Source organism: Hyperolius riggenbachi, chromosome 3, assembly GCF_040937935.1.
Source record: "Hyperolius riggenbachi isolate aHypRig1 chromosome 3, aHypRig1.pri, whole genome shotgun sequence".
Taxonomy (NCBI): domain Eukaryota; kingdom Metazoa; phylum Chordata; class Amphibia; order Anura; family Hyperoliidae; genus Hyperolius; species Hyperolius riggenbachi.
This window is the reverse complement of record NC_090648.1, coordinates 16,192,848-16,215,948: the sequence shown is the minus strand read 5'-3', so window position 1 is coordinate 16,215,948 and position 23,101 is coordinate 16,192,848. Positions and strand designations below refer to the sequence as shown.

The following is a 23,101-nucleotide window of genomic DNA, read 5'->3' as shown; positions in this document are numbered from 1 at the left end:
CTGGACCAAACTTGCTATGCCCCTCCGATCTGCCACTGCAACCATGGTAAAATATCCTACACATATGTCGAATACTGTGCTCACAGCCATGCCCCCCCTTTGTGTAAAATCAGTTGCACTGCACAGGCACAAAGGAAGACCTGCGCCTGCTCAATAGCACAGAGCTGTTCCAGCATTGCCTTTTTCTCCATGCATGAGCTGCTCCATGCTACTGCGCAGGTGTGAACCCTACTAATTCCTGTGCAGTGCAGCCTCACTCATAGACGGAGGGGAGGGCAGCTGCGTACAAGTAGAGGGTCCCAGACAGCAGCGGAAGGGTTATGGATACTTCACAGGCTTCCCTCTTCAATGGTATATAATTTTCTTTTAACAAGACATGTTTGCTTTAACTTTGTGACTACACAGGAGAGCTGATAAAAATGGCGCAGGACGAGCGCCTATTAACATGGCACCACCTCAGGCAGCAATAGTGAAAGATGCAATTAGCTGCAAGAAGGTTAAAATATGGCAACACAATTTAATCTTCTCCTTGTCACTAATCGTGGCTTTTACTATTGCCGCTATGGTGGCAGGGAGTAGGTACACTTAGGCAGGGGGTTTAGGGCTAGGTGTCCTTGATCGGGTCAATTGAGTCAGAAACTCGGTCTCACTGTCGCTTTGCGCATAGATGCCCATATGTGGATTCGCAATCTATGAGCTGACTAGCTGAGAGTAGCGTCCTGACTCCAAAGGATTCACCACACACGTACAATTCAAATACTTGCCAGCACATGTGAGTCAGCACATGACTGTAAATATATTAGCACACTGCGAACACTGTAAGTTAACCCTTAGCTGTATGCAGGGATCGGCGCCAGATCTGTCTATCTGTGCCCGATTCAAGCATATGGGTTATAAATACAAGATACTCTAGAACACAAGGTAACGTTTTCGGAGGAGTATGTACAATTGTGTATGTTCAGGAACAGGTCATAACCGTAAAACGATTTTTTCACGTTTTAATAACAAAAATGCATTACACACATTTACATACACTAATTAACATAATCACACAAACCTTAAAATAAAAGGGAATAATTGTGAAAGGTTTACTTAGCCGAAATGCAGTCTGTGTGAGAATATTTCCTTCTGGGAAAAGAAATGCAAAGTCCTTGGTTTCAGAATCATAGGCCTTTAGGTATCTTTTGTAATCCAAGCAGATGTTACAGTTCCAAGATGGCCGCTAACCACATGGTCCTCTGGTTAGCAGCAGCAGGCTCTCTTGAAGATGAGATTTGAAGGACTGAAGTCCGCCTGCTGGCAATGTGCTTTTGATGAAGCTGGATTGGGAGTGTGGCAACGCCTGCCCACTCTGAATTACCCACCAATGACAGTTCACCTCCTCCTAGGAGGATTTTGAGTTTAAATTGTAAAACACTGTAACTCATAAACTACACATGTCATATTTAGGCTGATAACAGATTCACAATTGTCAGAAAATACTGATTAATATGACATCTTGCATGAGTGCGTTAGGCTGTCCTGTCCCCGAGAAGGGTCATATGCCAAGAACCGGACGGGTTATTGTCATGAATTTTATATCAGCACATTGGGCAGATTCTAACGAATAAGACTATATTAATTCCATAGTTGTGCTATACACGGTTTTCATTTAACAGACTGAAATCATAAACCATATGCATTTAAAGCTGTTCCCCAGCGGTGCCTCTGTGTCTGAGCCCTTCAGTGGACCCTTGTGGAGCTAGCTTCCTTTGGATGAAAGGACCTTCTGGTGTTTTGATTATCATCTGAGTGTGACTAGCTAGAACAACCTTTGACATATTACACCCGGATTCTGGCTAGGTTTCACACCTTTGTGTCCCTGGCCAGCAAGGAATTCTTTTGAACCAGTTAATTAGACCCACTGGGCAACAAACATCCTTCATGAAAAGAAAAAATGTCATTCGGCGCTGCTGTGCGGAACGACACAGAATCGCTAATCGTCTCGACTTCCGTATCATTCATCACACTAGGCACTGGGGTGGAGTGGTTAGGGTTAGGCAGTGGGGGTGGAGTAGTTAGGGTTTGGCACCTAACCTAGAGTCTTAGGGTTTAAGTCGAGGGAGGGTTAAGTGTGAGAGTAGGCAGAGGTGTAGGTATATATTACCCGGTCCCGGGCGATCTCATCTCCACCACTTTCTAGTTAGTTTACAGCTGTCCTGCCTTCAATCCCTGCATGGTGATTGGCTGACTGCAGGACTCCGGAAAACTAACCAGGAAGTGGAGAAGATGCGATCGCTGAGACCAGGTAATATATGATAAATGCTGGTAATGACATCTTGTTACTAAGGTTATTTAACATTTAGTTGCATGTAGTTAGTGATGGAGACCAGTTCTTCTGAAACATGTCTGAAGAAGAAACTTACTTGCAAAAACTTGTAGAAAAATCTTGTACAGTTAGTCATTAAAAGTATCACCTAAACAACGTTTGTTTTTATGCCTTCAAATTAACATTTTAGGACATCTATAAAACGTTAAATAACCATAGTAGCAAGATATCATTATCAGCATTACCTTGCACCATTTTTTGTGGCAATATTTTTAAATGTATGCATTGTACAGTGTATATTGGATGGTAGCCTATTCCAGAGGATCCCAGAGAGAAAAGTCATTTCAGACAATTTCTAAAAAAAAGCAGTGCATGCAGTGGCGTAGCTAAGGAGCTGTGGGCCCCGATGCAAGTTTTACATTGGGGCCCCCCAAGCACTCTATACATAACAATTGGTACGGCGCACCAAAACCTGCCAATGGCAACTACAGAGTCAGAGGTGCAAGAAGGGGATGGGGAGCAGTTAGTTAATGATTACTGCTATTCAAAGTATCTATAGAAGTGATTATTTTGAGCACAGGACCAATAGAGAGCTAAAACTGTAGTTGAGTGAGGGCCCTTCGGGGCCCCTCTGGCCCAAGGGCCCCGATGCGGTCGCTACCTCTGCAACCCCTATTGCTACGCCCCTGAGTGCATGTACAGTCCTCGCCTTGATAGATGGTCTTTTAAACATCAAGCAACTGGGATAAAATATCTGAGAGTTTTGTTGGCATACATATGCAGTTCTTACACACCAGTCATGATGATTCCGCCAATATACTACATTGATTTTAGCCACCACAGTAGTTGCTTAGTTCTGTAAACATCCAAAAAATTGCATTGACAGTTGCAGATTTTGCAGATTTTGTAGTGTGCATAGCTTGCCTTTAGCTCTAAAGTAACATTTTACTCTACTTCACAGAGACAGACATTGATGAACCACAGAAACAAGACACAAGTGATGACTTTCATACTGATGGGACTAACCGAAGATGGAAAGTTGGCCCCGTTCCTATTTATCCTTTTCTTATTCGTCTATCTTGTGTCCATAATAGCCAATCTTGGCATGATGTTTCTAATCTATAACACTTCCAGCCTTCAGACTCCGATGTACACCTTTCTGAGTTTCCTGTCTTTGGTGGACCTTTGCTACTCCTCTGTTATTACTCCTAAAATGTTAGCTGACCTCCTGTCCCTGAGGAAGACCATCTCATTTATTGGTTGCGCCATTCAGTTTTTCTTCTTTGATACTCTGGGGGTCACGGAAGTGCTCTTGCTTTCTGCCATGTCATATGACCGATACGTTGCCATCTGCCATCCCCTTCGTTATGTCTCATTAATGACGAGGAAGAAATGTTTAGGGCTGATCTTCATGGTCTTGAGCATTGGCACCATACAGTCTACAGTGCAAACCGCTGTTGCATTTACTCATGAATATTGTGGATCAAACCTCATAAACCACTTTTTCTGTGATGTTCTACCACTGCTCAAGTTGTCCTGCTCAGGAACACTATGGAGTGATTGTGCGCTTTACTTCTTTGTGGGCACTAGTGGTGGAGGGTCACTCATGACTATCTTGGTTTCCTACACACTGATTGCTTTGTCTATCCTTCAGATGAAGACCAGCAAAAGCAGAAAGAAGGCTTTTAGTACCTGCACCTCACACCTTGCTTGCCTCTTCATCTTCTATAGCACAGCTTTCTTTTCTTACATGCACCCCTCTAATTATGACTTTAACAAACAGGACCGGGCAGTCGCTGTGCTATACACAGTGGTGATACCAATGCTAAATCCACTGATATACGGTCTGAGGAACCAAAAGGTCAAAACAGCCATTAGCCAAGCATTTCACAGAAGTTTCTGAATTTTGACTCATTGGGAGAAAGACCTTCAAGCACTTCTTCTACTTCACTTTCAACAGAAAATAATTTTCTCTCTTCCTAGGTCATTTTTACCACTCGCGAACCGCGGTGTTAAACCCACCTAGTGACCAGGCCATTTTTTTATAAATGGACCACTGCAGCTTTAAGGCCTAGCTGCAGGGCTGCATAACTCAGCAGAGTCAGCACACAAGTGCTTCCCCACTCCCCTTTTCTCACGAGTCATCACCAACAGAGCTCTCTGTCGGTGGGGTCTGATTGCCCCCCAATCCCCCCCCCCTCCCCCTGTTTATTTTTTTCATAAAAATTTATTTGTTTTATTTTGTAATATTTGTACTTATTTTTTTATTTATTTTATATCCCTCTCTCCCCTCGCCAGCCAATCAGCATGATCGGTTGTCATATGCCGATCACTTTTGTGCCAGGGTGACAGCCGTGTCACACGGCTGTCCCCAGTACAGCGCTGCTGTAGATTGCAGCACTGTACAATGTTAACCATTTCAGCCTGCTGAGATTTTTCACCTTATGCATCGGAGCAATTTTCACCTCCCATTCATTCGCTAATAACTTTAACACTACTTATCACAATTTATTGATCTATATCTTGTTTTTTCTGCCACTAATTGGGCTTTCTGTGGGTGGTACATTTTGCTGAGAGACACTTTACTGTAAATGCATTTTAACAGGATTAATAAGAAAAAAATGGAAAAAATTCATTATTTCTCAGTTTTCGGCCATTATAGCTTTAAAATAATCCACGCTACCATAATTAAAACCTATGTATTTAATTTGCCTGTTTGTCCCGGTTATGACACCATTTAAATTTTGTCCCTATCACAATGTATGGCGCCAATATTTTATTTGGAAATAAAGGTGCATTGTTTCCGTTTTGCGCCCAGCACTATTTACAAGCTTATAATTAAAAAATGTTTGTAGTATACCCCCTTCAAATGCATATTTAAAAATTTCAGACCCTTAGGCAACTATTTATGTCTTTTTTCTTTCTTTTCTTTTTTATTGTAATTTTTTTTTTCTATTAAAATATTTTGGTGGGGGACATAAACAGTAAATGTTTAACCACTTGAGGACCACAGTCTTTCTACCCCTTAAGGACCGGCCACTTTTTTTCCATTCAGACCACTGCAGCTTTCACGGTTTATTGCTCGCTCATACAACCTACCACCTAAATGAATTTTGGCTCCTTTTCTTGTCACTAATAAAGCTTTCTTTTGGTGCTATTTGATTGCTCCTGCGATTTTTACTTTTTATTATATTCATCAAAAAAGACATGAATTTTGGCAAAAAAATGATTTTTTTTAACTTTCTGTGCTGACAATTTTCAAATAAAGTAAAATTTCTGTATACATGCAGCGCGAAAAATGTGGACAAACATGTTTTTGATAAAAAAAAAACCATTCAGTGTATATTTATTGGTTTGGGTAAAAGTTATAGCCTTCACAAACTATGGTGCAAAAAGTGAATTTTGCCATTTTCAAGCATCTATGACTTTTCTGACCCCCTGTCATGTTTCATGAGGGGCTAGAATTCCAGGATAGTATAAATACCCCCCAAATGACCCCATTTTGGAAAGAAGACATCCCAAAGTATTCACTGAGAGGCATAGTGAGTTCATAGAAGATATTATTTTTTGTCACAAGTAAGCGGAAAATGAAACTTTGTGACAAAAAAAAAGAAAAAAAAAAAGAATCCATTTCTTCTAACTTGCGACAAAAAAAAATGAAATCTGCCACGGACTCACCATGCCCCTCTCTGAATACCTTGAAGTGTCTACTTTCCAAAATGGGGTCATTTGTGGGGTGTGTTTACTGTCCTCGCATTTTGGGGGTGCTAATTTGTAAGCACCCCTGTAAAGCCTAAAGGTGCTCATTGGACTTTGGGCCCCTTAGCGCAGTTAGGCTGCAAAAAAGTGCCACACATGTGGTATTGCCGTACTCAAGAGAAGTAGTAGAATGTGTTTTGGGGTGTATTTTTACACATACCCATGCTGGGTGGGAGAAATATCTCTGTAAATGACAATTTTTTCATTTTTTTTACACACAATTGTCCATTTACAGAGTTATTTCTCCCACCCAGCATGGGTATGTGTAAAAATACACCCCAAAACACATTGTACTACTTCTCCCGAGTACGGCGATACCACATGTGTGGCACTTTTTTGCACCCTTACTGCGCTAAAGGGCCCAAAGTCCAATGAGTACCTTTAGGATTTCACAAGTCATTTTGCGGAATTTGATTTCCAGACTACTCCTCACGGTTTAGGGCCCCTAAAATGCCAGGGCAGTATAGGAACCCCACAAATGACCCCATTTTAGAAAGAAGACACCCCAAGGTATTCCGTTAGGAGTATGGTGAGTTCATAGAAGATTTTATTTTTTGTCAAAAGTTAGCGGAAAATTGATTTTTATTGTTTTTTTCACAAAGTGTCATTTTCCACTAACTTGTGACAAAAAATAAAATCTTCTATGAACTCACCATACTCCTAACGGAATACCTTGAGGTGTCTTCTTTCTAAAATGGGGTCATTTGTGGGGTTCCTATACTGCCCTGGCATTTTAGGGGCCCTAAACCGTGAGGAGTAGTCTGGAAATCAAATTCCGCAAAATGACCTGTGAAATCCTAAAGGTACTCATTGGACTTTGGGCCCTTTAGCGCAGTTAGGGTCCAAAAAAGTGCCACACATGTGGTATCGCCGTACTTGCGAGAAGTAGTACAATGTGTTTTGGGGTGTATTTTTACACATACCCATGCTGGGTGGGAGAAATAACTCTGTAAATGGACAATTGTGTGTAAAAAAATCAAAAGATTATCATTTACAGAGGTATTTCTCCCACCCAGCATGGGTATGTGTAAAAATACACCCCAAAACACATTGTACTACTTCTCCCGAGTATGGCAATACCACATGTGTGGCACTTTTTTGCACCCTAACTGCGCTAAAGGGCCCAAAGTCCAATGAGTACCTTTAGGATTTCACAGGTCATTTCGCGAAATTTGATTTCCAGACTACTCCTCACGGTTTAGGGCCCCTAAAATGCCAGTTCAGTATAGGAACCCCACAAATGACCCCATTTTAGAAAGAAGACACCCCAAGATATTCCGTTAGGAGTATGGTGAGTTCATAGAAGATTTTATTTTTTGTCACAAGTTAGTGGAAAATGACACTTTGTGAAAAAAACAATAAAAATCAATTTTCCGCTAACTTTTAACAAAAAATAAAATCTTCTATGAACTCACCATACTCCTAACGGAATACCTTTGGGTGTCTTCTTTCTAGAATGGGGTCATTTGTGGGGTTACTATACTGCCCTGGCATTTTAGGGGCCCTAAACCGTGAGGAGTAGTCTTGAAACCAAATGTCGCAAAATGACCTGTGAAATCCTAAAGGTACTCATTGGACTTTGGGCCCCTTAGCGTACTTAGGGTGTAAAAAAGTGCCACACATGTGGTACCGCCGTACTCAGGAGAAGTAGTACAATGTGTTTTGGGGTGTATTTTTACACATACCCATGCTAAGTGGGAGAAATATCTCTGTAAATGACAATTGTTTGATTTGTTTTACACACAATTGACCATTTACATAGAAATTTCTCCCACCCAGCATGGGTATGTGTAAAAATACACCCCAAAACACATTATACTACTTTTCCTGAGTACGGCGGTACCACATGTGTGACACTTTTTTGCAGCCTAGGTGCGCTAAGGGGCCCAACGTCCTATTCACGGGTCATTTTGAGGCATTTGTTTTCTAGACTACTCCTCGCGGTTCAGGGCCCCTAAAATGCCAGGGCAGTATAGGAACCCCACAAGTGACCCCATTTTAGAAAGAAGACACCCCAAGGTATTCCGTTAGGTGTATGGCGAGTTCATAGAAGATTTTATTTTTTGTCACAAGTTAGTGAAAAATGACACTTTGTGAAAATAACCCAATAAAAATCAATTTCCGCTAACTTTTGACAAAAAATAAAATCTTCTATGAACTCGTCATACACCTAACAGAATACCTTGGGGTGTCTTTTTTTCTAAAATGGGGTCACTTGTGGGGTTCCTATACCGCCCTGGCATTTTACGGGCCCAAAACCGTGAGTAGTCTGGAAACCAAATGTCTCAAAATGACTGTTCAGGGGTATAAGCATCTGCAAATTTTGATGACAGGTGGTCTATGAGGGGGCGAATTTTGTGGAACCGGTCATAAGCAGGGTGGCCTTTTAGATGACAGGTTGTATTGGGCCTGATCTGATGGATAGGAGTGCTAGGGGGGTGACAGGAGGTGATTGATGGGTGTCTCAGGGGGTGGTTAGAGGGGAAAATAGATGCAATCAATGCACTGGGGAGGTGATCGGAAGGGGGTCTGAGGGGGATCTGAGGGTTTGGCCGAGTGATCAGGAGCCCACACGGGGCAAATTAGGGCCTGATCTGATGGGTAGGTGTGCTAGGGGGTGACAGGAGGTGATTGATGGGTGTCTCAAGGTGTGATTAGAGGGGGGAATAGATGCAAGCAATGCACTGGCGAGGTGATCAGGGCTGGGGTCTGAGGGCATTCTGAGGGTGTGGGCGGGTGATTGAGTGCCCTAGGGGCAGATAGGGGTCTAATCTGATAGGTAGCAGTGACAGGGGGTGATTGATGGGTAATTAGTGGGTGTTTAGGGTAGAGAACAGATGTGAACACTGCACTTGGGAGGTGATCGGACGTCGGATCTGCGGGCGATCTATTGGTGTGGGTGGGTGATCAGATTGCCCGCAAGGGGCAGGTTAGGGGCTGATTGATGGGTGGCAGTGACAGCGGGTGATTGATGGGTGGCAGTGACAGGGGGTGATTGATGGGTGATTGATAGGTGATTGACAGGTGATCAGTGGGTTATTACAGGGAAGGACAGATGTAAACAATGCCCTGGCGAATTGATAAGGGGGGGTCTGAGGGCAATCTGAGCGTGTAGGCGGGTGATTGGGTGCCTGCAAGGGGCAGATTAGGGTCTGATCTGATGGGTAACAGTGACAGGTGGTGATAGGGGGTGATTGATGTGTAATTAGTGGGTGTTTAGAGGAGAGAATAGATGGAAACACTGCGCTTGGGTGGTGATCTGATGTCGGATCTGCGGGCGATCTATTGGTGTGGGTGGGTGATCAGTTTGCCCGCAAGGGGCAGGTTAGGGGCTGATTGATGGGTGGCAGTGACAGGGGTGATTGATGGGTGGCAGTGACAGGGGGTGATTGATGGGTGATTGACAGGTGATTGACAGGTGATCAGTGGGTTATTACAGGGATGGACAGATGTAAATAATGCCCTGGCGAATTGATAAGGGGGGGTCTGAGGGCAATCTGAGCGTGTAGGCGGGTGATTGGGTGCCCGCAAGGGGCAGATTAGGGTCTGATCTGATGGGTAACAGTGACAGGTGGTGATAGGGGGTGATTGATGGGTGATTGATGGGTAATTAGTGAGTGTTTAGAGGAGAGAATAGATGGAAACACTGCGCTTGGGTGGTGATCTGATGTCGGATCTGCGGGCGATCTATTGGTGTGGGTGGGTGATCAGTTTGCCCGCAAGGGGCAGGTTAGGGGCTGATTGTTGGGTGGCAGTGACAGGGGGTGATTGATGGGTGATAGGTGATTGGCAGGTGATTGACAGGTGATCAGTGGGTTATTACAGGGAAGGACAGATGTAATTAATGCACTGGTGAATTGATAAGGGGGGGGGGGGGTCTGAGGGCAATCTGAGCGTGTGGGCGGGTGATTGGGTGCCCGCAAGGGGCAGCTTAGGGTCTGATCTGATAGGTAACAGTGACAGGTGGTGATAGGGGGTGATTGATGGGTGATTGATGGGTAATTAGTGGGTGTTTAGAGAAGATAACCGATGTAAACAATACATTTGGGAGGTAATCTGACGGCGGGTTTGCGGGCGATCTAATGGTGTGGGTGGGTGATCAGATTGCCCGCAAGGGGCAGGTTAGGGGCTGATTGATGGGTGGCAGTGACAGGGGGTGACAGGGGGTGATTGATGGGTGATAGGTGATTGGCAGGTGATTGACAGGTGATCAGTGGGTTATTACAGGGAAGAACAGATGTAATTAATGCACTGGCGAATTGATAAGGGGGGGTCAGAGGGCAATCTGAGCGTGTTGGCGGGTGATTGGGTGCCCGCAAGGGGCAGATTAGGGTCTGATCTGATAGGTAAAAGTGACAGGTGGTGATAGGGGGTGATTGATGGGTGATTGATGGGTAATTAGTGGGTGTTTAGAGGAGAGAATAGATGTAAACAATGGATTTGGGAGGTGATCTGATGTCGGATCTGCGGGCGATCTTTTGGTGTGGGTGATCAGATTGCCCGCAAGGGGCAGGTTAGGGGCTGATTGTTGGGTGGCAGTGACAGGGGATGATTGATGGGTGATTGATGGGTGATTGATGGGTGATTGACGGGTGATTGACGGGTGATTGACAGGTTATCAGGGAAGATAGATGCATACAGTACACACAATCTGAGGGGTGGGGGGTGATCAGGAGGGGGCAGGGGGCAGGGGGGGGATAAAAAAAAAATAGCGTTGACAGATAGTGACAGGGAGTGATTGATGGGTTATTAGGGGGGTGATTGGGTGCAAACAGGGGTCTGGGGGGTGGGCAGGGGGGGGTCTGAGGGGTGCTGTGGGCGATCAGTGGGCGGGGGGGGCAGATCAGTGTGTTTGGGTGCAGACTAGGGTGGCTGCAGCCTGCCCTGGTGGTCCCTCGGACACTGGGACCACCAGGGCAGGAGGCAGCCTGTATAATACACTTTGTATACATTACAAAGTGTATTATACACTTTGTAGCGGCGATCGCGGGGTTAACATCCCGCCGGCGCTTCCGTATGGCCGGCGGGATGTTACGGCGGGTGGGCGGAGCCAGTTGCCGGGGGAAGCGCGCGTCATCAATGACGCGATCGCTCCCCCGGCATGCCTAAAGGACGCGCCGCCTGAAGGCGTATTGCGGTCCTTTAGGCGTCCACTTTGCCGCCGCCCATGGGCTGTGGGCGGTCGGCAAGTGGTTAATGTTGCTATATGTGTAAATTGTAATGTACAAAAATGTGTAGATGTAGTTTTACTATTTGGCCACAAGATGGCCACCTTCATTTTTGTTTTCCCTCCTTGTACTTCTCGCTAAGCGGAAGTACAAGGGGGATCCAGGCAGAAGAGCTGAAGCCTCACGGGTGAACGCTTTGGTTTTTCTGCGGGGGACAGGAATCGGTGATCGGGAACCATGTTCCCTTTCACTGATCCCAGGGCTACCGGGGGACACCGCTGGGACACGGGTGTGCGCCTGAGATCGCGCGCAGGAGCGGGGGAGCGCAGCAGAGCAGTTTGGAAGCTCACGCCCGGGCGGCTGAAATGGTTAATAGACGTACTGTACAATGTCTAACAGTCTCTGAGTGGCGATTGCTGTTGGGAGACGGAAGGCGGAGACGCGCGCGCGCATTAGCATGCACATCTCCTGCAATCCCCATTCCAGGTCATTCACGCCAATCGGCGTGGAGTGGTCCTGGGGCTGCCGCCGCGGTCACGCCAGTTGGCGTGGAGTGGTCGGCAAGCAGTTAAAGTGAAACCATATTACCTTCAGCATACCTCCCAGCATTTAGACATAAGAAAGAGGGACACCTAAGCCACGTCCCTATAACACCCCTAATCACGTCCCTATAACACCCCTAGGGCTTGATTCACAAAGACGTGCTAACCTAGTTAGCATGCCTAACAGCTTTGGATGTGCAAACTAGGGTGCTAAGTAGTTTGCACGTCTAAAGCTGTTACAGATTGCGCGCAATGCTAAACTTAGCATTGCGCGGTGCGCGCGAAACGTCGCACTGGTGCAGGCGAAATGTTGCACCGTATGCGTGCTAAGTATGCTGGTGCGACAATTTGTGCGCACCACACAGCACTAAACTTTGCGCACGCAAACTTTTGCGCACGAATTAGCGTGTGAAGCGGCCGTTTTTGCGTCCAAAGTGCCTTTTCACTGTCGTTCTAACACTTAGCACCCTTTAGTGAATCAAGGCCCTAGTCTCGCATACTAGAAAGAAAAATATCTTGTTTTATAATTCAAATCACACTGGTCTTTTCTATCCTTTCCTTTATATTAACATTTGAAAATAAGAAATATATCAATTTAAAGGATGGGAATAAAGTTTAGAGTCAATTAAACACATTTTTCAGTATTTAAAAAACATATATTGACAAAGATCTGTACATGATTCCTGAAGTACAGGGGGATTTGGCTCCCAAAGGGAGGCTGTCCCTCCAAAAGAGGGACATTTGGGAGCTATGCCTTCAGTTCAGCTCTACATGTTATGCCTTTAAGGCATACTTTTTCCCCTCTCTGCTGTAAGACTCTTGAACTCACACCATGCCCACTCCCCTCTGCGGTCACCCCGCATCCTTTTCCCTGTTAGGCCACTGCTACTGCACTTTGTGCTCCCACCACAAATATTGTTATGGTTATTGTGCTATCACACTATCCTTGTTTATTATATGCATAAAGTGATATTGCGCTCCTCCACAGAAACTAATGAGTCTTAAAGAGAACCCGAAGGGGGTTTGAAGAATGTGATCTGCATACAGAGGCTGGATCTGCCTATACAGCCCAGCCTCTGTCGCTATCCCAAACCCCCCTAAGGTCCCCCTGCACTCTTCAATCCCTCATAAATCACAGCGTCGCTGTCGACACACAGCTTTTTAGAGCTGGCAGTGTTTATCTCTATAGTGTCAGTCTGCTGCTCTCCCCACCTCCTGCAGAACTCCGGTCCCCGCCTGCTTCCCTTCCCTCCCTGCTGATTAGAGGGAAGGGACTGGGGCAAAGACCGGAGCCCTGCAGGAGGCGGGGGAGCAGCTGAGACTGACACTACAGATGTAAACACAGTACGCACAGCGCGGCTGTGATCTATGTCTGATTGCAGAGTGCAGGGGGACATTAGGGGGATTTGGAATACCAACAGAGGCTGGGCTGATTAGGGAGATCCAGCCTCAGTATGCAGATAACATTCTTCAAACACACCTCGGGTTCTCTTTAAGATTACCGATTCGCAGACACCAAGACAGTCACCAAATACAATAATAAACGGTGTATGCGCTCAGAGACGGCCATAAAGACTGCACTATTATCACCTTATCTGTTTGCATTGAGGATCGTTGATGTATATAAAGACACACAGCAGGATTATCTCTAACAAGTGATCGGATGTGAAAAACCCTATGCTTATCTGCTGTTTGTAATAGAGCAGCAATAGTATCTGGTGGGCACATTGCATTTACCTTATTTGGGTGCTATATAGTAAATTGCACTAGCAGGTGATGGTGCACTGCAGTCTAAAGATACTACACTATTATTACCTTTTTTTGCTTTTTTTTCCTATGTCTTATCTGAGGATCACTTCCTAACAGTGTGGACTCTCCGATTGGTGACCAAACTGACTTTTGAACTGTTGAAGATTACCTCAGTTGACCGTCTCTGAGCGCATACACCGTTGTTTATTATTTTCTGCTTGTTTGTTTGTTTTTATGCTCTGCTGTTGCCAAAACCAATCCCGGGGATTACTCAATCATGCTCAGCAAATAAATAGATTCGGATTCAGATGTTGCTAAGATTAACAGCAAACATTATTTCAAACTGCTTACCTGAATTCTGAGCGCATAAACACTCAATCCCCCACTATGATCTTAACAGGACAAGAAATTTAAAGTTAGTGCAACTGTGAAAATAAGTAGGAATTTGTCTTGGTCTTTGTAGCTGGTTAGTCATGCAGAAGAGGAAAATATATAGGCCTATATTGGAGTAAAAAGTTCATGATTCAAAAAAGTACAGTTTGTGTTTACAACCAGCCCTGGGGATTCATATTGTGTTGTAAATTTGGATGTAAAGGTAATTTTTAATAATACCTAAATACAGTGACTAACACTGTTGTCTTACATATGCTTTCCTCATGCTTGTATAGGTTCCTCTAGGCATTCTGGATTTCTCCCATATCCAAACACATACTGGTAAATTGTACCGGTTGTGGAATTATCTCCAAGGTAAGCGCACAACATGTATGCTGACACTGGGGAAATCCTCCACAAGCGCTTGGATAAGGAAACCCAGCTTTGGTGAAAATGCACCTGTAGATAGGAATTCCAACCGGCAGATGGTGCTGTGGAGTGCAGAGGAATAAACCCTCTGCACAGTCACAGATGCCAGATAGAAATTGTACGAAGTAAAGCGATACAGGGCAAGATAGCCTCTCAAGAGAGAGTGAGCACAGAGACAGAATGTATGTATGTCCACCAATCTAGTCGCCACCCGGCGATGGTTGACATGCAACAAGCGAACACAAAAGTGAAAAAGCAATCGCAAGAATGGCGATTGCTAACAGAGATACAAGACTGAGTAAAGACAGATCATAGAATGAATAAAGACAGAACCAATTAGCAAACTGCAATCCAACACGAAGGAACTGACAGGACTAGCTAAACGCGGTCACCACACGTTAAGCGCAATAGCGACAAAGCGTGTTCAAGGCACGGTCACCGCACGTTAAGCGCAACAGCGACAAAGTGTACCAACCCTAACTAACTATTGAAAACAGAACAAAAAGACAAACAGATGGCGAGAACGCTTTGCTAATCGGTTGCCTAACACCAGACAACAGCAAGCGTTCACACCAGACAAAAAGCTCTGGCCCACACTCCAGGAACATAGGTCAGAAGGATCCACTGCCTCTACCGCTAGGGCAAATGTGATCCAGACAGACAGACAGATGGAGCAACCAGTAGCAACCGCTGCTCTGGCTTACACTCCAAGACAGAATACAGAAAGATCCATGGCCTCTACCGCTAGGGCGAATGCGTTCTAAACAGACAGAGCGATTCACTATCAGCCGCCTTTGGAGAAAGTGCAATCGTAACAGATAAGACAAGACAGAACTAGGCAATACAGATAATAAACAACCTGACTGCACTAGAAGGAATGCTATGTGCACTCCCAAGGATGAACTACTCTAAGACAATATTTAGCAAACAATTAACAGAGGGGCTGAAACTCAAGGTAAGTCCAGCAGAACCAAACCTTTATGACCAGCAGGGAATTCTGGGAGGAAATGGCATTTATACTGCAAGCCTTCAAGAGAGGCAGAGCTCTCAATAACCAGATACGTGAATGCAAACCTCTCACCAGAACAGCAAGTCTGAAACTTGCAGAGTGAAAACAGGTCTCCTTTCCAGGGACCTGCAGCATACAGACCTGAAAAATGGTCAAAAAGCTGCCTGCCTGTGCAGACAGCAGAGCAGATCATTACATAAATTAACGGGTTATCCCGGATTTAGCCTTACACTGTGATAGGGACAATTATATGAATATGATAGGGATTAGATTGTGAGGTATTGGGTAAAACCTCAATGCTGCAACCCAAATATTAATACAGCACCCGTACCCACCAAGGGTGCAACAACAGTCTAAAGTAGAAAAAGACTGGGTCTCCACCTGGATTTTAGGCCTGGATTTTTGGTCTTTTTCAAGTGCTTACAGGATACTCGTGCAACAGCCACATATATAGACAATTAAAACACACCCATGCAAGGGCGGGCACATAACTTAAAGGGACAAGCCACATTGTATTATCATCACAGGAAACATTTTAAATTGTATGCCTCGTTCATGCCATTTGGCGCAAGAGTGCCGAGGTAATTAATCCACCTACTCTTCCTGCGTATCAAGGAGATGTCTATATATGTGACTGTTGCACGAGTGTCCTGTAAGCACTTGAAAAAGTCCACCAGGTCAAAACGTTGTGCTTTTGCACTGTGGTATTTGCTAAATAAAATTGGCCAATTGGCCTAAAATCCAGGTCGAGACCCAGTTTTTTTCTACTTTAGAGGGATTAGATTGTGAGCTCATCTGAGGACAGTCAGTGACATGGCTATGTTTTCTGTGAAGTGCTGCAGAAGATGTCAGGGCTATATAAATACATAATAATAATATGGTTGGACATTAGACTATGACTGTGGTAGGATTAGATTGTGAGCATATCTGAGGACAGTTGTTGACTTGACCATGTACTCTGTTGAGTGACATTGAGCAAAGAGTACCTCGAATGGTCAACCACTTTCTCCAGATGATGCACAGTCCACCCCACCACAGACTTGTAGTGGACAGTGTAGTGCACCACCTTCCAAAAAAAGGTTCCAAAACTGTCCAAAAACCTGGGCAGTGGCATCACGAGGAGAATTAATGGCAACATTTTTCACCAAAATACATATTTTACGCAGAGGTTTTTTTAAAATTTGTAAGCGTGAAAAAATCGTTGCTTGTGCAGTGTGAGCCTAACACTGCTCTACAAACTCAACAGTGAGGTGAAAAGCTTTGTGTGGTGAGGTGACACAACATTCGTGTGGTGAGGTGACATGCTGTTTGTGCAGTGTGGAGCTGGGCCTAACACAAAGACAGTGGCGTGAAACGCTTTGTGTTACAATGGCTTCAATTCACCAAGTATTACCACATGCGGTAATGCTGAAAATAGCTGATTTTAACAATCATTTAGTGAAATGTCAATTCATAAAAGGTGTTACTGCATGGTAAGCAGAAATGACTGACCAGTGAGGAAAATTACCAACTTGTTTGGTAAATACATCAACACCACATGTCAATAAATGTCAATTCATAAACATTAGAGTATGCGGTAAAGCCCAGTAACATTTTTGGTAATCACTGCCAGTTCTGATGTGTCAGAAAGTGTGCGGTAGCCCATGACTGACTGCAGCAGAGAGGGATAGCCTATGACTGACAGGAGCATAGAGCTCATAGGAACAGCCTACTTCTCCTGCAAGTCCCTCTAATAGGCTCCGACACCAAGATGGGAGGGGCAAGCTTCTCTATCCCCCAGGCAGCGGAGGAGAGAGCTGGAACAAAAGAGATTTCCCCTGCATCCATTAAGACATTTAACCCTTTAGGTTCCTGTCTGAAGATGCAGAGGAGCAAATGGGGAAATCATCTAAGCATGGCCTGTCTTATGTCTTTTGGAAGTTCATCTTAACTCTGGCCATTAAATAAAATGTGAATAAAGACTAATATTGACATTATTCAGAGGGAGTAGAACAAACATGAACATAGAAGGAGATGCTGGAGATGCCTTTTACTATAATCAGGGCCAGATTTACCATAAGGCAGTGCAGGCACATGCCTACAAGTGCCTGATGATGGAGGGGCGGCTCACTCCTCTCCACTAGCACCTCCACCCTCCCCTATGCTGAGTCCGGAGTGGAGCGTAAATGAGAGTTTAGTCACCTGGTTTTTAGCATTCCACTGACAAGATCTCCCTTCAATTGGGGAACCAGTAGCTACTTAATACTGAGGGTACCTCTGGCTACCTAATGCCAACTGATGCCTATAACTACCTATGATTGGTAAAGGGGAAGTGACAAATGAGTTAGCCCGCACACTTGCGGTGTGGATCAGCAGGGTTTGTGGGTTCCTGGAGGGCGAAAGTTAGGGTGCCATGACAACTGTGCCTGACTATAGTTATGCCATCATTACTGAACAGGACTTTGTGAATTAAAGCAATGATTTTTGGTAAATTACCAAACTTCCACCACACTTGTGAAAATCTTTATGAATTGCCCAAAAAAAGTCTAAAATCCTAAATGTGGTATTTTACCGACCTGATTTTTTTTTTATCGGACAGCCCTTTGTGAATTGAAGCATGTTCCTCTGCATGAATGCCTTAGTGGATTTTGAGCAGTGTTTAGGGTCGTTGTCTTGTTGAAAGATCCATCCATGGGGCAGTTTCAGCTTTGTCACTGATTCCTGGACATTGGTCTCCAGAATCTGCTGATACTGAGTGGAATCCATGCGTCCCTCAACTTTGGCACGATTCTTAGTCCCTGCACTGGCCACACAGCCCCACATCATGATGGAACCACCACCATATGTTCATGTAGGTAGCAGGTGTTTTTCTTGGAATGCTGTGTTGTTTTTCCTTCCTGCATAATGCCCCTTGTTATGCCCAAATAACTCAATTTTAGTTTCATCAGTGAACAGCACCTTATTCCAAAAAAAAGCTGGCTTGTCCAAATGTGCTTTAGCATACTTTATGCGGCTCTTTTTGTGCTGTGGGCAGAGAAAAGACTTCCTCTGCATCACTCTCGCATACAGCATTTGCTTGTGTAAAGTGTGCCGAATGGTTGAACGATGCACAGTGACTCCATCTGCAGCAAGATAATGTTGTAGGTCTTTGGTGCTGGTCTGTAGGTTTACTCTGACTGTTCTCACCATTCGTCGCTTCTGTTTATCCGAGATTTTTCTTGGTCTGCCACTTCAAGCATTAACTTGAACTGAGCCTGTGGTCTTCCATTTCCTCAGTATGTTCCTAACTGTGGAAACAAACAGCTGAAATCTCTGAGACATCTTTCTGTATCCTTCCCCTAAACCATGATGGTGGACAATCTTTGTCTTCAGGTCATTTGAGAGTTGTTTTGAGACCCCCATGTTGCTACTCTTCAGAGAAAATTAAAAGAGGTGGCAAACTTACATTTGACCCCCCCTTAAATACTCTTTTTCATAATTGGATTCACCTGTGTATGTAGGTCAGGGGTCATTGAGCTTATCAAGACAATTTAAGTTCCAATAATTAGTTCGAAAGGTTTTGGAATCAATAAAATGACAACAGTGCCCAAATGTATGCACCTGCCTAATTGTATTTAACTACTTGCTGACCGCCTTAAGCCGATGCGCGGCGGCAAGGGCTGGGCCCAAAGACCGCAATACGCCCATTGGCGGCGGCATGCGTGGTTGGGCGGCGATCGCGTCATCAATGATGCAATCTGCCGCCGGCAACTGGCCCCGCACACTCTGCTCCGTAACCCGCCGGCCAATAAGCAGCGACAGCGGGTTTCAAACAGCTCGATCAGGCCAATCAGAAGAGTATAATACACTTTGTTATTGTAACAAAATGTATTGTACTGGCTGCCTCCTCCTCTGATGCTCACTTCGTCGTGCGACCATCAGAGAGGACGGCAGCCCTTCAGTTAAGTAAAAAAAAAATACTTTGCCCCACACAGACACCCCGATCGCCCACCCCAGCCCTAAGAACCCCCCCTGACCACCCCAGCACACCACTGCACCCAAGCACCCACCTAAAAACCCATCAATCACTCTCTTTCACTAACTGTCAACGCTATCCCCTAGATTAGGTCCCTAACTGCCCCCTAGGGTCCCCTGATCACCCCCCCTACCCTCAGATCCCCCCCAGACCACCCCAGACCACCCCCCCCCCTGTATACTGTATACATTTGTATACAGCTGCCTTACCCACTGATCACCTGTCTGTCACCTATCTATCACCTGTCTATCACCTGTCTATCACCCCTTGTCACCACCACCCATTAGAGCAGACCCTAAACTCTCCCTTGGGGGCACCTGATCACCCACCCAGACCCTCAGATTGCCCTCAGACCTCCCCTCCTGATAACCTCCCCAGTGCATTGTTTACATCTATTCTCCCCTGTAATCCCTCACTGATCTCCCATCGTCAGCCCCTGTGTCTGCCACCCATCAGATCAGGACCCAGTCTGCCCCGTGCGGGCACCTAATCAACCCTCCTCACCCTCAGATCGCCCTCAGACCCCGCCCCCCAAATCACCTCACCAGTGCATTGTATTTGATTGTGCTGTAATTGTATTTGATTGTGCTGACATTGTATTTGATTGTGCTGACATCGTATTTGATTGTGCTGTAATTGTATTTGATTGTCCCGTGATCGGCTTTGATTGTCCCGTGATTGGCTTTGATTGCCCTGTGTTTGCCCTGTGATTGGCTGTGATTGCCCTGTGATTGGCTGTGATTGCCCTGTGATTGGCCTGTGATTGGCTTTGACTGGCCTGTGATTGGCTTTGATTGTCCCATGATCAGCTTTGATTGTCCCGTGATAGGCTTTGATTGCCCTGTGATTGGCCTGTGATTGCCCTGTGATTGGCCTGTGATTGCCTTGTGATTGGCCTGTGATTGCCTTGTGATTGGCCTGTGATTGGCTTTGATTGTCCCGTGATTGGCTTTGATTGTTCCGTGATTTGAGTGCCCTGTGATTGGCCTGCGATTGGCTTTGTTTTCTCGTGATTGGCTTTGATTGTCCTTTATTTGTTTCTGATTGCCTCTGATTCCCCACTCGCCACCACCCCCCTGTCACTATCCTAGTGATCTAAAAACAGTGATCAGTGAAAACTGTCACTTTTTTAGTATCACTAGTGTTAGCAGTTAGGCCAGTTAGCTAGGCCCCCTTTGTTAGTGTCAGTTAGTGCTTAGCCCACTGCACCACATTCACTAATTAGCGTCATCACTGTCGCTAATCAACATTGTTACTGTATAGTATCTGTAAGTGATCATTACTGATCGCAGTCAGATCTATATTAGGGTCACTAGGATCCACTAAAAAACGCAGTGTTTGCCCGATCAGGCCTGATCATTCGCCTGCACTTGTGTTCAGCCTGCCACTCCGCAGTGACAGAATTTTTTTTTTCTGATCACTGCAAAAAACTGTACAATAGCTGTGGCACTGTAAAGATCAGTTTTGATTATTTTTTTAATCAAAACTCAGTGACCACAGCTTTCTACCTCTCAAATACTCCTTTTGCTAGGTAGGTGCTCTTTTTTTCTGGGTAGTCTCAGAGGAATACCCCCTAAATTTAGCGGTCCACCATGGCAAGAAAGAGGTATTCCGATGATGAGGCGTACAGGTACATGGCCGAGTCAGATGAGGACGATTGGGACACCTCATTCGACGAATCTTCTGGGTCAGAGTTTGAACCTGTAGAGAGCAGTGGCTCACTGACCGATAGTGATGACGAGGTTGAGGTCCCGGCTAGAGCCAGGCGTACCACACCCCATGTTGTTGGACTGCAGGATCAGCCTCAAGGGCAGCAGAGTGGTGTTAGTGCTGGTCTGAGATTTCATTGTGGGGCAGGCACCAGCAGCACAACATCTCCTGGACCTAGCACCAGTAGTTCCGTAGACCCTGGTGAAGTGGCGAGCACCAGCATGGAAGTTGAAACTGGTTCGGTGGCACGTGTAGTAAGATCCCAGTCGCAGCCACCAAGAAGACGGGCCCGTACTACGCCTAGTTTACCAGAGGTGCTGGCAAATCCCAATTGGCAATCCCCTCATTCCGCCGCACCTGTACTGCCCCCTTTCACCGCCCAGTCTGGAGTCCAGGTGGAGACAGATAATCTAGGATCGGCCCTAGACTTTTTCTATCTGTTCATCACCCAGGATCTCTTAGACTTAATCGTGGCGGAGACCAACCGTAAGGCCACACAATATATAACCGCCAATGCAAATAAGTTCCTTGCCCAGCCTTTCCAGTGGAAACCAGTCCAAGTTTCCAAATGTAACATTTTTTTGAGCCTTCTCCTTCACACGGGACTAGTCAAACTGAATGTGTTGCGGTCTTATTGGTCTACGGACCCAGCATATCACATTCCCTTGTACTCTGCTGCCATGTCCAGGACATGATTTGAGAACATCCTGTGCTTCCTGCACTTCAATAACAATGAAACCTGTCATCGAAGTGACCACCCTGCTTTTGACCGGCTCCACAAAATTCGGCCCCTCATAGACCACCTGTCATCCAGATTTGCAGATGCTTATAGCCCTGCACAGGAGATCTGCGTAGACGAGTCCCCCATACGTTTTACTGGGCACCTTCGCATCAAACAGTACATCCCAAGCAAGCACGCCCGGTATGGGGTGAAACTGTATAAGCTCTGTAAAAGGGCCACAGGCTATACATCTTATTTTAGGGTCTATGAGGGAAAAGACTCAAAAGTGGAGCCGGTCGGATGCCCTGACTACCTGGGGAGCAGTGGAAAGGTTGTGTGGGACTTGGTGTCACCCTTGTTCCAGAAGGGGTATTATCTTTATGTGGACAATTATTACACAAGTGTGGCCCTCTTTCAGCACTTAAAAATAGAACAAATCCGATGCTGTGGCACCGTGCGGCCTAGTCGCCGGGGCTTCCCCCAATGGCTCATTAACACCAGACTTGAACGGGGGCAGAGGGCCGCCTTGTGTACTGACGACCTGCTAGCGGTGAAATGGAAGGAAAAGAGGGACATTTACTTTCTGTCCACCATTCACGCAGACACGACAGTCGAAATTCAACGGTGAATTGAGGTCATTGAAAAGCCCCTTGTCGTCCACGAGTATAATACTAACATGGGAGGGGTGGACTTCAATGACCAGAGGTTAGCGCCCTATTTAGTTTCCCGTAAAACAAGACGCTGGTATAAAAAAGTGTATTTTCACCTCATTCAATTGGCAATTTACAACAGCTTTGTTCTCTACAGCAGTGCTGTCCAACTGGCCTTCTGCTGGGCCCCCCTGCTGTGGCAGTGTTGGCCCCGAGTCCCCAGAGTTGAGGGGACTTTTTTTTTCCTTTTCCCTCCATGCCTCGGCTGCTGTAATTTAAATTTACAGCCCCCCTCCACTCCGCTCGTTCCCCCCCCCCCCCCCCCCCGTGCTGCCGCCACCTCACCTCATATCGGCGGCAAGCAGAAGATAGGAACCAGCCAGACCAGCGCACGGTGGGTTGGTCTCCTGGCTCTCCACCATGTGGCCTGGGAAAAAAATGGCCCTCCATGCCCGCGAAGTTGGACAGCACTGGTCTACAGTAAGGCTGGGAGAGCTGGATTGTTTCTTCAATTTCAGAAACAGATCGTGATGGAACTTTGTGTCTGCAGCAGGGCTGGACTAAGGCGTGACACCACTGTTTATTGTCCCACCTGTCCTGACCAGCCTGGCCTATGCCTAGGGGAGTGTTATGAGAGGTACCATGAGCAGGTACACTATTAGAGTGTAGGGAACTCCACACACAGCGGTA

General features: G+C 45.7%; 1 protein-coding gene across 1 annotated transcript; it reads left to right on the top strand.

Moving 5' to 3' along the window:
* Positions 1–3,308: 3,308 nt before the first annotated feature.
* On the top strand, positions 3,309–4,211 carry LOC137561821 (olfactory receptor 5G25-like). The gene has a single exon (XM_068273177.1). The coding sequence runs from the start codon at positions 3,309–3,311 to the stop codon at positions 4,209–4,211; it is 903 nt and encodes a 300-aa protein (XP_068129278.1).
* Positions 4,212–23,101: the final 18,890 nt, after the last annotated feature.